This window comes from Fukomys damarensis, unplaced genomic scaffold (genome assembly GCF_012274545.1).
Source record: "Fukomys damarensis isolate Sample0158 unplaced genomic scaffold, DMR_v1.0_HiC HiC_scaffold_7, whole genome shotgun sequence".
Lineage (NCBI taxonomy): Eukaryota > Metazoa > Chordata > Mammalia > Rodentia > Bathyergidae > Fukomys > Fukomys damarensis.
Genome location: NW_022900919.1, coordinates 33,611,440 through 33,624,283, shown reverse-complemented (window position 1 = coordinate 33,624,283; position 12,844 = coordinate 33,611,440). Strand labels below are relative to the sequence as shown.

At 40.1% G+C, this 12,844-nt stretch overlaps 1 protein-coding gene across 1 annotated transcript in view; it reads left to right on the top strand.

Moving 5' to 3' along the window:
• The first annotated feature begins 3,860 nt into the window (after positions 1 to 3,860).
• Ism1 (isthmin 1) overlaps positions 3,861 to 12,844 on the top strand; it is an 82,111-nt gene continuing 73,127 nt past the window's right edge. Inside the window, exons 1-3 of the mRNA XM_010634214.2 lie at positions 3,861 to 3,989; positions 12,097 to 12,339; positions 12,448 to 12,786. Of these exons, the coding sequence (XP_010632516.2) occupies positions 3,861 to 3,989; positions 12,097 to 12,339; positions 12,448 to 12,786 (711 nt within the window). The remainder of the gene's footprint in view (positions 3,990 to 12,096; positions 12,340 to 12,447; positions 12,787 to 12,844) is intronic.

The window sequence follows — 12,844 nt, the reverse complement described above, 5'->3', positions numbered from 1 at the left end:
GACCTGAAGCTGCCGTGCGTGTGAAATAAAATGTTTGCTATTGTGACACCTGGAGATTTTGGTATATTTGATAAGGAGCATGACCATAGCAGATACCGGAGTAATCATGCAGAATATTTACATGTGGAATTAATATAATGTAGGATGTATATTACCTTGTTCCATAAACCAGCAACATCCTAGAAAACATAATGCAATTCTTTACTAATTTTATCATAATTGAATTATTCCAGAACATTTTACAAGATAAAAAATTCTATTATGAATTCTCTCTGTAAACTCTAGTTCGCAGAGCAACACCTTCAATTATATTGATCTTTGAATTTAGGTTTTATATATTCAACACTAGATTAAATTGAAACCAATATGAAATCCAGATAAGAATGTAAGAGTTCTAATCATGACTTCCCAGTTAATTTATTATCCTTTTACAAATCTAAGCATTACTAACCTTATCTGGTATATTCTGCCATTGATCCAAGTTATGTGACTACTGTAATATATTTTGATCACACATGTTTAGAAGAATGTGGGTTTTAATTAAAAGTGTTTTAAAGAATGTATGAGATTATTCTATCTTAGGAAATTCCTAAGTTATGTAGTCAAACTCTGTCTCAAAGATGCATCACAGAAGTTTTTTCTTAATTCTGTCTACTGACAGCTTGCATAAGTGAACTGCACAGTTCAATTAAAGGGACCCACACTTGGATCAAGGCACAGAGCATTTTCAATACACTGGAGATTTTCTTGTGCTTCATTCTACACCCCTGACAAAGGCACTATTCTGATCCCTCATCTCCTTAGATTAATTGTGCCTGTTCTTGAATTTCATATAAATGGAATGATAGAGAATGTATTCTTTTGTGGTTTTTCCCAGTGAACAGAATTTCTGTAAGAATCATCCACAGTGACATATAGCAGCCAGCTATTAGTTTTTTTTCACTGATGACTAGCATCATATTGTATGGGTACATTAAATGTGTTGATCCATTCTAAAGCTGACATACATTTGGATTGTTCCCAGCTGTGGACCATCAGGAATAAGTTGCTATGAATATTCTTATCCATGTCTTTTTGTCTATATAAGTATTCCTTCACTGGGTACATGGAAACTTAATGGTATTTTAATGAAAGGAATTTTGTACATTAGTGTCCAAAGCTAGGTCAGTAAGTTATGATATATTCGCATAAGAGATAGTGCTACAACTACTGAAATTCTTCTTTTAGATTTTGATGATGATGTACAATATAGTTCAGTTATATGCCCAAACTGTGTAAAAATGTCTAGATATGCATGGGATTGATGTATATTTGTATGAGCATATAATGTGTTTAGTGTGCATGGACAGCCATACAAGCATGTATGTGCACATAAACAGAAATTACAGTATACCAGAAGATTAAAAATGATCATTTTAAGCAAGAGAAATATGTAATGTTTAGATTTTCTTTTTTCATAATTTCCCACATTTTCAACAGTAAAACACATTAATTTTACAATAAAAATATCTAATAAAATTAAAAATAACAAATCTGTTCATTAGTAAAATCATGCGTTGCAAACCACATTTGCATTGATTCCACTGATGTGCAATACTTATTTAACCTGAGCAATGTAAAATCTTATCCCTCACCACAAAACTAATGAGGCAGGATCAATATGATGAGGCCACCCAGACATCCTCCAACATGGCTGGACTGTTCAATGATTAAATATCTCACTAGCATTACTATCTAGTTGTACAGTATCCAGGAAAAGTAACCATTCTAAAACAAGGAGAGGGAGAGGAACAAGGAGGAACACAATAACTAACAGGTAACACAGGTACTCAGTGGATCTCAACAGTAGATCCATTGTAAATGCTTTGCCAAGAAAATACCAGATATCATGATAGAACTGGGTTATGTTGCAGAAATGAACCCTCTATAATAAAGTGACATATTTGTCATATCGTGAAACATAACTAGTCCTGTGTGCTGTTCAGTTTAAATACCATCTCCTGAGTATGTAACTTTTGTGTTATTCTGCATAATCTTTGTATCCTCAATTAAATCTATTTTCTCATATAATTTGCCAGGAATGGTCAGCTGAAAGTCTCAAAGTAAAAACCATCTTAGAAAGGTATCTGAAAAACAGAATGTCTTTTTAGCACCAAATATTTTCTTTTAGAGTCTGTAGTCCAGGGAGCAGCAAGTTATAGCATATAGGACAAATCCTCCTTCCATACTTCTTTTATGCTCTGTGAGGTAAGAACAGTGTTTTGCTTTTTGGCATTTTTTTGTTTTATTTTGTTTTGTTTCTGAGACAGGGTTTTGCTATATATTGCAGGCTGATTTTGAGCTCACTAAGTAGCCTGGGGTGCTTTCAAACTTATGGCAATCTTCCTGTCTCGGCCTCCCAAGGGCTAGGATTATAGGCATGTGCTACCATTCCCAGCAAGACTCTGTATTTTAAAAGGTTATATAAGTAGATATGTCCTCGATTCCTCCCCTTCCACCTCCTCCCATTCTCTCTTCTTCTTTTTTATCTTCCTCCTCTATCTTTCCCCCTTCTCCTCCTACACCACCATCACCTCCTCCTCTTCTCTTCCTCCTTCTTCTTTTTCTTCTCCTCCTTCTCTTCTTAATCCTTCCTTTCTCCCTCCCTCTCCTCCTTCTTTTTCTTCTCCTCTTCTTTGTTATTGTACATTAAACCCAAGGCCTTCCCATTGAGCTACTGAGCTATATATATTCATAGCTATATATCCATAACTACATATCGTTTTGAGACAGTGTTTGGCTAAGGCACTAAGTTGCTCAAGCTGGACTCAGACTTGAGGTCCCCTGGCTCACCCTCCTGGAATACTGAGATTTATAGACATGTACTACTTGCCTTTTTTCTTGTCCCACCAAGTTGATAATATTTACAATCTAGTGCTTTTAGGAAGCAATTGTTGACGCCTGCTCTTGTTCATCCATGATATATGCTTGTGCTCACATTCTGTTGGAAATGAGTTTTGGAGAAAGTAATTCTGTGTGGGAACAGCACCATACATCTGGTACACTTATTTCTTTTTCTAATACAGTAATTCTGTATTTCCCAGTCTTGCAAGTGGGTGAGACCATGTCACCAAGCTCTGGCCAATGGCATATGTTCTGCCCCTTAAAGGATCCTGAGAAATTCTCCAGATATGTTCTCTCTCTCTCTCTCTCTCTCTCTCTCTCTCTCTCTCTCTCTCTTCCTGTGTCTTCTGGGTGAATGTTCTAGAAAATGTATAGCCACTAAGTAGGAGTCTTTTAAACTAAGGCTGTCCTTTGAATACCAAAGTATTCTTGGTATTCAAAGCACTGTGCTAAAAGTAAGAAATGAGTTTTTGTTGGGTTAATTGAAATTTGGGGATTGTTTGTTATAACAAATATCACTTTCCCTGACTAATATAAATTTAATTTTTTTCTCAAAATTTTATGCTGGATATCACCATTACATGATTCTTACAGATATACACAGATACACACATAAAAATAGTTTATCTTTCAATCTTTATGAGTAATCAAAATATTTCTTTAAAGTACTACTTGGCTTTCATGGCCCCAACGTATAAAATCTGTATCACAAAGCCTAACTCTTTATTCTTCATTTATTTTGAACAAAAGTCAAAAGCTGTTTACTGAACTGTAATTTCAGAACCAAGATAGATATCAGATAAAGGAAAATTTTGACCTTTATAAAATAACAATCACACCAAAGTTTTAAAAATTTATAAACAGTTCTTTCATGCTTATCCCTCCACAAGGCTATTTCTCATCTAACTTTCATCATCCTGTTTAGAGTTTACAAGTGAGAATCTTCAGATTTCAGTTTGGACACATCTGGCTCGCAAATGAGGCACTGTGCCCTGGATCTTTGTGAAATCCTTGCCACCCACCTTGACGATGATATCCTGTGTTTACGAGTAAAGATGCTGGAACTAGGCAGTTGCACGGCTATTCTCAGTGAAGATGTCTCAGAGGTAGCACCTTAGAGGTGTCAGTTTGAACTTTCTCTGCTGAGGAACTGCTGGATTATACCCTTTCTAAATGCAAATTTACCAGGTTCAGCTTTTCAGATATATCTTCACCTGCAATTGTTGAAAAGATTATTTCAACTCTTCTTTAGTTGTTAGAAAAGAGTTAACATTTTCAGCCCATTGGAGTTTTCTTCTTTTGACTGAACTCTTCTTAATTTCTCTAAGGTGAATTTAGATTCCTTGTTTTTAAAAATGCATCACAAGCTAGAGATGGAGTCAGTAGTAGAATAATTGCCTAGCATGTGCATAAGGCTCTGGGTTCAATCTTCAGCACTGCAAAAAAGGAAAGAAGAAAGAAGAAAAAAGGAAGAAGGAGAAGAAGGCGAAGAAGGAGAAGAAGGAGAAGAAGAAGAAGAAGAAGAGGAAGAGAGAAGCATCAAAAAGCTAAAATACTTATTTAAAAATCACTGTTAATTTTGACTAATAAGCAATTTATTTCTCCTTTGTCTTACATCAAGTCTGACTTGCTCCCCCGAAAAAAAAAACAAACAAACAAAATAAGAGTTTGAGGCAGAGCTATGAAGAATTAATTGATAATGTCCTTTGATTATAGCAAACAAAATAACTGGCTCATAGAATTCAGCCTGGGGATATTCACCCACTAATATTCTCAGGGTCCTAAGGAAATTGGACAATGTTGACAAGCAATTTTGAATAAATGAAGTGGATCCCCAAAAATTAGATGAATTCATGTTTCCTCTTTTAAAAAAAAATCAAATGCATCAGTAGATTCTGAATCAAATATGCTTCTTATTTATCTCACAAAAGTGAGTCTGGTTCTCAGTATCTTGAGACAGATTTCACAACAACGAGGCCAATCAGTATCCCAAACCCCTTGAAGAAGTGCACTGAGAACAACATGGCATTATCGGGGTAGTATTCCTGCCCCGAGTGCCTGCATAGTGTGGAGTCCGTCCTGGAGAAATAATCACACAAGTATAAAACTAAGGGTCACTTTGCAAAATCAATGGGACTAACTAGACTTTAACAAAATTTTAATAGCACAAAAGACCAAAAAGAAAAAAGGCAATTGAGGACTCTTTAAGACCAAAATTGATAAAGTGATCAAATGCTGACAATTTAATATAATAAGAATTCTCACCTAAATTATATACAGAAAAAAAAACTATAAAGAAAATTGTGGGGACAATTGGGAAATTTTGACTATGGATTATAAATTAGATGAAATTGTACTGATGTTCAATGTTCTGAGTATAATATTTATAGTACAATGATTTCGAATCTCCTTATTCTTAGGATACATACTGAAGTATCTGGGGTGAAGGGTTGTATTGAGCAATTTTTACTGTGTAACTGTCTCACACATAAAACACATATTTATTTAGCCTATTGTTCTATTTAGACTAGATTCCTCTGGGTGGCTCCCTGAGCTGGCCTGGTTCTCTTAAGTGTGATCAACTACAGTTCAACTAGGGTAACAGGGTAACTATTCCAGAAGGCTAGATTTGGATTATTTACATATCAGTGGGAGTAGAGGGAGCAAAAGAGACAGAGAGAGAACACGTAAGGTCTTCCAGAGCATAATTTCAGAAAATAGTCCATCATTTGTGCTACATTTCCTTAGTCAAAGTAAATCACTGGTCCATCACAGAGTCAAGGTGAGCGAAGGTCTCCATTTTGTGATGGGAGAATCTGCAAAATCACACTCTAAAGGTGCTCTAAAGATACAAAGGTGGAGAAACTACAGTCCCTCCTAATAGACCACCACAAGGATGCATGGGTGTTCAGTCAGTTACATTTACAACTTGTCCATAGATGTGAAATTATTCAAAACCAAGCATTGGGGAGAAGAACAGGATATAGTATAAGAAATCAGATACAAAAGAGTGTATACTGTAACATTCAAGTTATATTAACTTTTTATATTATTTTATTTTATTTTATTTTTGTACCAGGGATTGAATTCAGGTCCTTGCTCTTGACAGGTGGGCTGCAGAATCACTGAGCTAAATCCCTGGCCCTATATTAATTTTTTAAATAGCAAATCAGCTTATGATGATAAAACTTAGAATGTTGGTAATTTAGCTTCTGGGGGTGCTGGTAACACCTTGTTTCCTAAGCTGAATAAGAATTCCATTAAGCTACACATCTAGAATGTGTACACTTTTCTATATGTACATCCTGTTTAATTTTGTAAAATTTAGTTTGAAAACTAGGGAGATCATTGGCCACTGGATTCTTGTCCTGATACTGCCACCAAGTTCCTGTTGTCTATTTAATTCTCTGAACTGTTTCCTTGTCTATAAAGCAACATCTAGACTTAAATTCTGACAGAATGGTATGCTCTCTTCCTGTCCAGAAACCATTTGTCAGAAGTTTGAAAATAGCATATATGATGCATAACATAGAACCTTGGAATTGCAAAGCACTTTTCTCCTCCAGCTATAACTTACCTGCGATTTCATTTTGCTTTCCAGGATTTGCACAGAAATAACTGTAACAACACAAAAGCAATAAAAGGGTCTCTTTGGAATACAGATGACAGCCATGAGGACTAGTTATTTCACATTAATGAAAAACCAGTACATCACATTTAGTAATACTAGAAACGTTGTAAAGGAGCCTGCTACATAAGGAAGAACCTTCAGAAGATCTTTCAAGGAATCAACAATATTTGGCCACTATTACACCCCTGTTCTATGGCTTGGAATGTTATCCCTCAGGATGTAGTTTCTTGACCTCCTCAAATAGCTATAAACCCAATGATCTCTTGGGTTTGTTGCATTTTGAGAGGCTTGGGGTGCAGCAGAGAAACACAGGTGTCCTCTCAGCCTTCACACATTTTGTGTATGTTGAAACACTAGGAGCAGAAGTCCAGGTGTCCAACATAACCAGCAGCTGCCCTCAGGGGTGGGAGACCCTGGGAGGGCCTCAGGCAGTGGTGATTTTCTCACTTTGGATTGCTGTGACCCCTTCATAGTTCAAAGGAGATACTTATAGGAAAACACTTTGGGCTTATTGTTAGTGTTTCCTTGAAGACTTACAGTTTACCTCTAAGGCTCACTTGAGCTACAACTTTCTGCAGTTTTTTTTCTTAAGTTGTATTCATTGAATATATTTATGGGGCACCCTCTGTGTGAATTCAGAAGTGAAGGAGGAGATAAGTCCCCTGCCCCTTGAGGACAGGATATAGGATGCTTCATTTTTAGATACAGAAACATGGAACCATTTACCTTGTGCTACATGTAGGAGTGACGGTTGAACTTCACAGCAGTCCCAGAGTAGGCATTCTTGGCTCTGATTTACAGATGAAGAAGCTGAGATAAAGGGAGGTAAAATAATTTGCCCAAAAGGTGACATGGCTAGTAAGCGGAGTCCTTCTGAACTACACTGTGCTGTAATTCCTTCACATACAGCATCTAAGACAAGGTGGTAAGCTGTGCTAGTCTCTTAGAACAGGAGTTAGACCAAAAGTTATCAAAATAAGTCATGTGGTCCAGATGCTTACTTCTGTGTTTTATTAAAATACACCCTCATCCATTCATACGCCTATTTTCTAGGAATACTTTCCTGCTTAAAAATCAGTTGAGCAGCTTCACAGCATCCTTATGGCCAACAAAGACAAAAAATATGTGTGTTCTAGTCTGCTAAAGAAAAATTCTGTCTCAGAACATTGTCTCAAATTTTAGTGGCTTCACAAAATAAATAAAAGTTTATTTTTATATCACACAATTCCTCAATCAGAATACTCTGGGGAAATTTGGGGAGTCTAGTAAGGGTTCTGCTGCAAGGACCAGATTCTAAGATCATGCTGGACAGAAATATGCAGCCAACATATAAAGGGGGAAAAGGAGATTTTTACGGACTCGATGAAGAAGGTTGTACACATGACCTCCACCTACATTCTATTGCCCTAAACTCAGTCACATGACTGTACCTAAATGAACATAATACCAGAGATACTCTACGGGATGTCCAAGATGAGGAAACTGGAGTGGTGGGTGAACGCACAACAGTCTCTACCACAATCCCTAAATAAATGCTAATCAATTTTTGCACTAGAAAAAGTCTCTGGTTTTGACCTTTCAAATTACTTTTAAAGCCCATATACAATATGCATACTTTTTTAAAATTTTTAATTTGAGCTCTTACCTTTTTGAGATACACACTAAATGTGAACAAATGAAATGTTACAAAGTCATGGGTTTACTTCAAAATAATCTGAGAAGCAGGACGTTCACAAGATTCAGTATCCCTCCTTGTTCCCTTCTCTCCCCGCTCCCATGTGTACCTGAAACTGCAGGTAGAGCCAAACCCTATATGTATCATGTTTTCCCTATACATGCATTCCTATAGTGAAGTTTATTTTATAAACCAGTGCAGTCAAAAGTAAACAATAGAACAACTATAATAATATTCTCTCTCTCTCTCTCTCTCTCTCTCTCTCTCTCTCTCTCTCTCTCTCTCCATCTCCTGGTACCACACTTAGCCTTCTTTTTGTGATGATGTAAGGTGGTACAATGCCTACTTGATAAAGTCAGGTCAACGATACAAGCATTGTGACATAGCATTAGGCTGATATGCGAGGATTACTTAACACAAGCACGGCAATACCTAATGCTGATATGCAAGGCTTACTTAACACAAGCACGGCAATACCATGCCCGCCAATCTGAAGACCACTAAGTGACTAAGAGCAAATAGCACAGGTATACTGGACATAGGGATGGTCAGCATCCCAGGCAGAATGTAGAGGAATGTCAAAAAATTTTGTTATGTTACTCAGAATGGCAGACAATTTAAAATTTATGAGATGTTTCTTTCTGGAATTTTCAATTTAATATTTTCATGCCACCGTTGGCCCCACAAAACCTCAAACCACAGAAAGCAAAAGCACAAATAAGAGGGACTACTATATAGAAGACAAGATTGGCCATGAGTTTTATTGAAGGTAGGTTATGGGTATGTGAAGATTTGGTATATTTTCTCCTTGTTTTTGTTGTCTTGAGCCAGTCTTTAGTAAAATTTGAAGTAAAAGCAATAAAATTTGGGATATAAGGGGTCATAAGGAGACTACAATCTCTTCGGTGATAATAATAGGTGCTCCAGTTTGTGGTTAATCTCTCTAACTTTCTCCAAACATTCTAGTCAAATAAGCTGGGCTGTCATGTTACTGGGACTTTTATAATGAAGACAAAATTTACGAGGGTATAGTGCAACCAAGAGACAGAAGAGCTAATAATATTCATATGCTAGACACCTATGGAAGGAACTCTAAGGAAAGCTACTTTATCAAGTAGGGTTTACAAAACACCAAATTTATTACATACATTTTTTTTTTAAACTGAGCAACTTTTTTATGTCAAGCACAGGACTCAGCTCTGGAAACCTAAGGATAATGTGGCACATGTCCCTGATATGTATTTGTCGGGGTAGGCAAAACTAGTTGCTGAGCAAACATCCCAAACCCCAGTATCTTTGAATCAAAAGAGAGTATTTCCCACATACATAAGATCCAATAGCTCTCATTTGAGCAGCGGAAAGGGAAGACAGATGGATACAACTACTCATTGAGGATGTCTTAAAGCCAGACCAGAAAGTAGCACAGCCCTATAGTCCTATATTGTCATAGTTAGTTTTCCTGTCACTGAGACACAATCCCTAAGACCCACAATTTAAAGGTGGAGAGGTTTATTTTGGTTCACAGTTCTGAAAGATTGAATCCATGGTTGGCCCTATCTAAGGCAGAAACAGCAAGGCAGAATAGCATTGCAGAGGAAACCTCTTCACGGCCTAGACAACAGTAAGCGGAGAGAAGGGAAGAGCCAGGGAAGAGAACACTGTACAGGTCAAATTCATTCCCCTGATAACTTCCGAACCTTGGGGGTAATCTTAGATCTAAACTGTAACACACACAGACCCAAACGTGGCTGGAAAGTGTTCCCTCACTATGAGCCCAGGAAGAAGAAAACTGAATCCTGGAAGAAGACTAGGGTCCCAAATGTTCTACCCCAAAGGTAACCCTGATCTAGGTGTGGTAAGTAGAAAGATACACAAACGGATACATTCTGCAAGAGTGTAGCAAGATCCATAACAAAGGCATTAATGCAGAGCTATTAGGGATTCTGAAACAGGTAGGATTTTTTAAACTTTCATCAACTTTCATCTAATGGCATGATTTCATAAACGTGTTTGAAATTTAATTTCTTTCAGCTATTAACTTTGTAGTTCTGTCTTCACAAAAATGTTAAGCCAGTGTTCCCTCAGCCCTCAACAGCAGAAAACTGCTGGAAGTCTTGTTTGGCAACTTCAGTCCTAGAGAATCAGTTTATCAGTGCTACTTATGTGCACTTACTAGAATATAAACTCACCTGGAATTTGGATCGCCCAGCATGAAGCAACTTTAACGGGATTCATTCATACATTTTTTAACATTTAATAAAGACATCTGCCCCAAATTTCAATTTACAAGTTTTACAACATTTTACAAACACTTTGATCTCCAAATCTCCATTTACAATTTTACAAGAATTTACATTCATCGCAAGGGTTTCTTTGCAGTCTTTTAAAAGTCACTTTTCCTTAGGATGAAAAAATGTGTTACCTTTAGATGAGAGGGAAGGCACTTGAGGCTCATATGTGGGGATTGTGTGTGTGAAAAAGAAATTGCAGGACACAGCAGCCCCTGAATTGTGGTTTAGACCAGCCTGCTGCTGGCAATAGGAAAGTCATTTGCCCTGTGTCCACATCACAAGCTGACACAACCAGAGGTTAGAGCCATCCTTAAGATGCCTTTGGCCATGGGATTCTACTTTGCTATCTAAATTTTTATGTATTCCACTATGTGGCTGCTTCTACCACTACCTTTAAGAAATTCTAATTAGAAAACACACAGGAAGAACCTCACTGGATTTGAAAGCTGCTGGGATCCACTCTTTGATCTCTCATCTGAACCAGGGACGGGGTATTGTTTCAAATTCTCCCCCTCAGCATCCCAGTTGTCAATTATTGGCATTTTAAAAGCCTGGAGAACAAAATAAGACACCAGTCAGTTCAGGCCACCTAAAACTCTAAAGCATCCATCCCCTCCAAACGTCTCCCTCTCCCTGCACAGAAAAAAAGAAAAGAAAGAAAGAAAAAACAAAGGCGTGTTGGGGGGGTGTAACACACTCTAAAAATAGCTGCCAATTAATTAATGAGATGCTGAGCCTGGTTAGAATTTTAAAGATGCTTTAGGCATCTTTAAAGACGCAGCTAGCCCTTCCTTTGCCGGATACAAATAAACCCAGCCAGCATATCGCACCTTAAACAGCGCTAGCTATTTAAATTTTGCAAAATGCCACGGTGTCCCGAGGAACTTTCGAAATGGTATTAAGAATTTGACTTAACGTGGTTAAGCCTTGGCTGAGATGCCCTGCATAAAGGCGTGAAACTGGAAAGTAGGTGAATTAAGAATCCTTTACCAGTTTTTAGGATGCAAACATAAGGTGAGGCAGATAGGGAGAAGCCAGACATGACCACTAAGAAAGTTCTATTTTTAAAATTTCATTCCGAGGATTCACCCTGCTGGCACTGCGGTCCCGGAGGTGAGGTGGGTTTGGAAATTTGTGAAATACACACGTGCGAACGCCTAGACCACAGCTGTGTTCCTGGGGAGGGAAGGGCTGGGCTGGCTCGGGAGGAGGAAGGAGGAAACCGGGTAGGAGGCGGAGGGAACGCACTATAAAAGGCTGCCTTCACAGCGCCCGCCACTCCGAGACACTTCAGGAAGGCCACAGCCAGAGAAAGACCAAGAGCAAAGGAACGCGTGGTGCCACCGCGATGACCTGCGCCCACAGCCAGACCTAGTGCGTTCTAGCATCCCAAGAGAAGGTCCCACATTCTCCTCTCCATTCCGACCCCTTCCTTCGCCAGCTGCCCCATGCAAGGCATGCGACGCGCGCGGGAGCCAGAGGCTGCAGAGCGGTCATGAGGCAGCGGTCCGGGAGCAGCGGCTGCATCACAGCAGCCTCCAAGTCCCCTCCAGGAGCGGCGCCCCCGGGATGAATCACCCAGACTCGAGACTACCAGAGCCGAAAGTCCCCGCTAGTGCTCCACCTACATCCTGAGCGCCCGCGCTGCCGGCACCGCGCCCTGCAGCTTCCCGCCGAGACACCTGCGCACCCAGCTAGACGCACTTCCCGCGTACCAGCGCACCCTACTCACCTCCCTACCCGAGATCTACTCGGCACAGCGGACGCGCGATCCGCCGGACCCAAGGATCCGGAGCAAGTGTCAAGACCCTTCTGGAGCGACACTTTTTCATTCTTGTACCCCTCCCCTTCGGCTGCGGGCAAGGGATCACGGTCTCAGACACCTGGCTTGCCCAGAGCGCGCTCTGTTCTCCATCACTACAACTCCAGCTCTACTTTGCAAATAAAGATTTCCAAACTCGCCTAAGGGCCCCTACTCACACGTTCCCCCGAACCTCTGTGCGCCCAAGAGGGCTCTGCCCTCGGAGACCCGAGCAAGCTCCGCAGCGCTCAGCGGGCACAGCCGATCAGGCGCCCCGGCCACCCCAAAACAGTGCCAACCTCCGTGTACCCGGGGCCCCCATCTGGAGCCAGCCCACCCAGGACCAGGCGACGGGCGGCGCCTAAGGGCCCCTACTCACACGTTCCCCCGAACCTCTGTGCGCCCAAGAGGGCTCTGCCCTCGGAGACCCGAGCAAGCTCCGCAGCGCTCAGCGGGCACAGCCGATCAGGCGCCCCGGCCACCCCAAAACAGTGCCAACCTCCGTGTACCCGGGGCCCCCATCTGGAGCCAGCCCACCCAGGACCAGGCGACGGGCGGCGCGG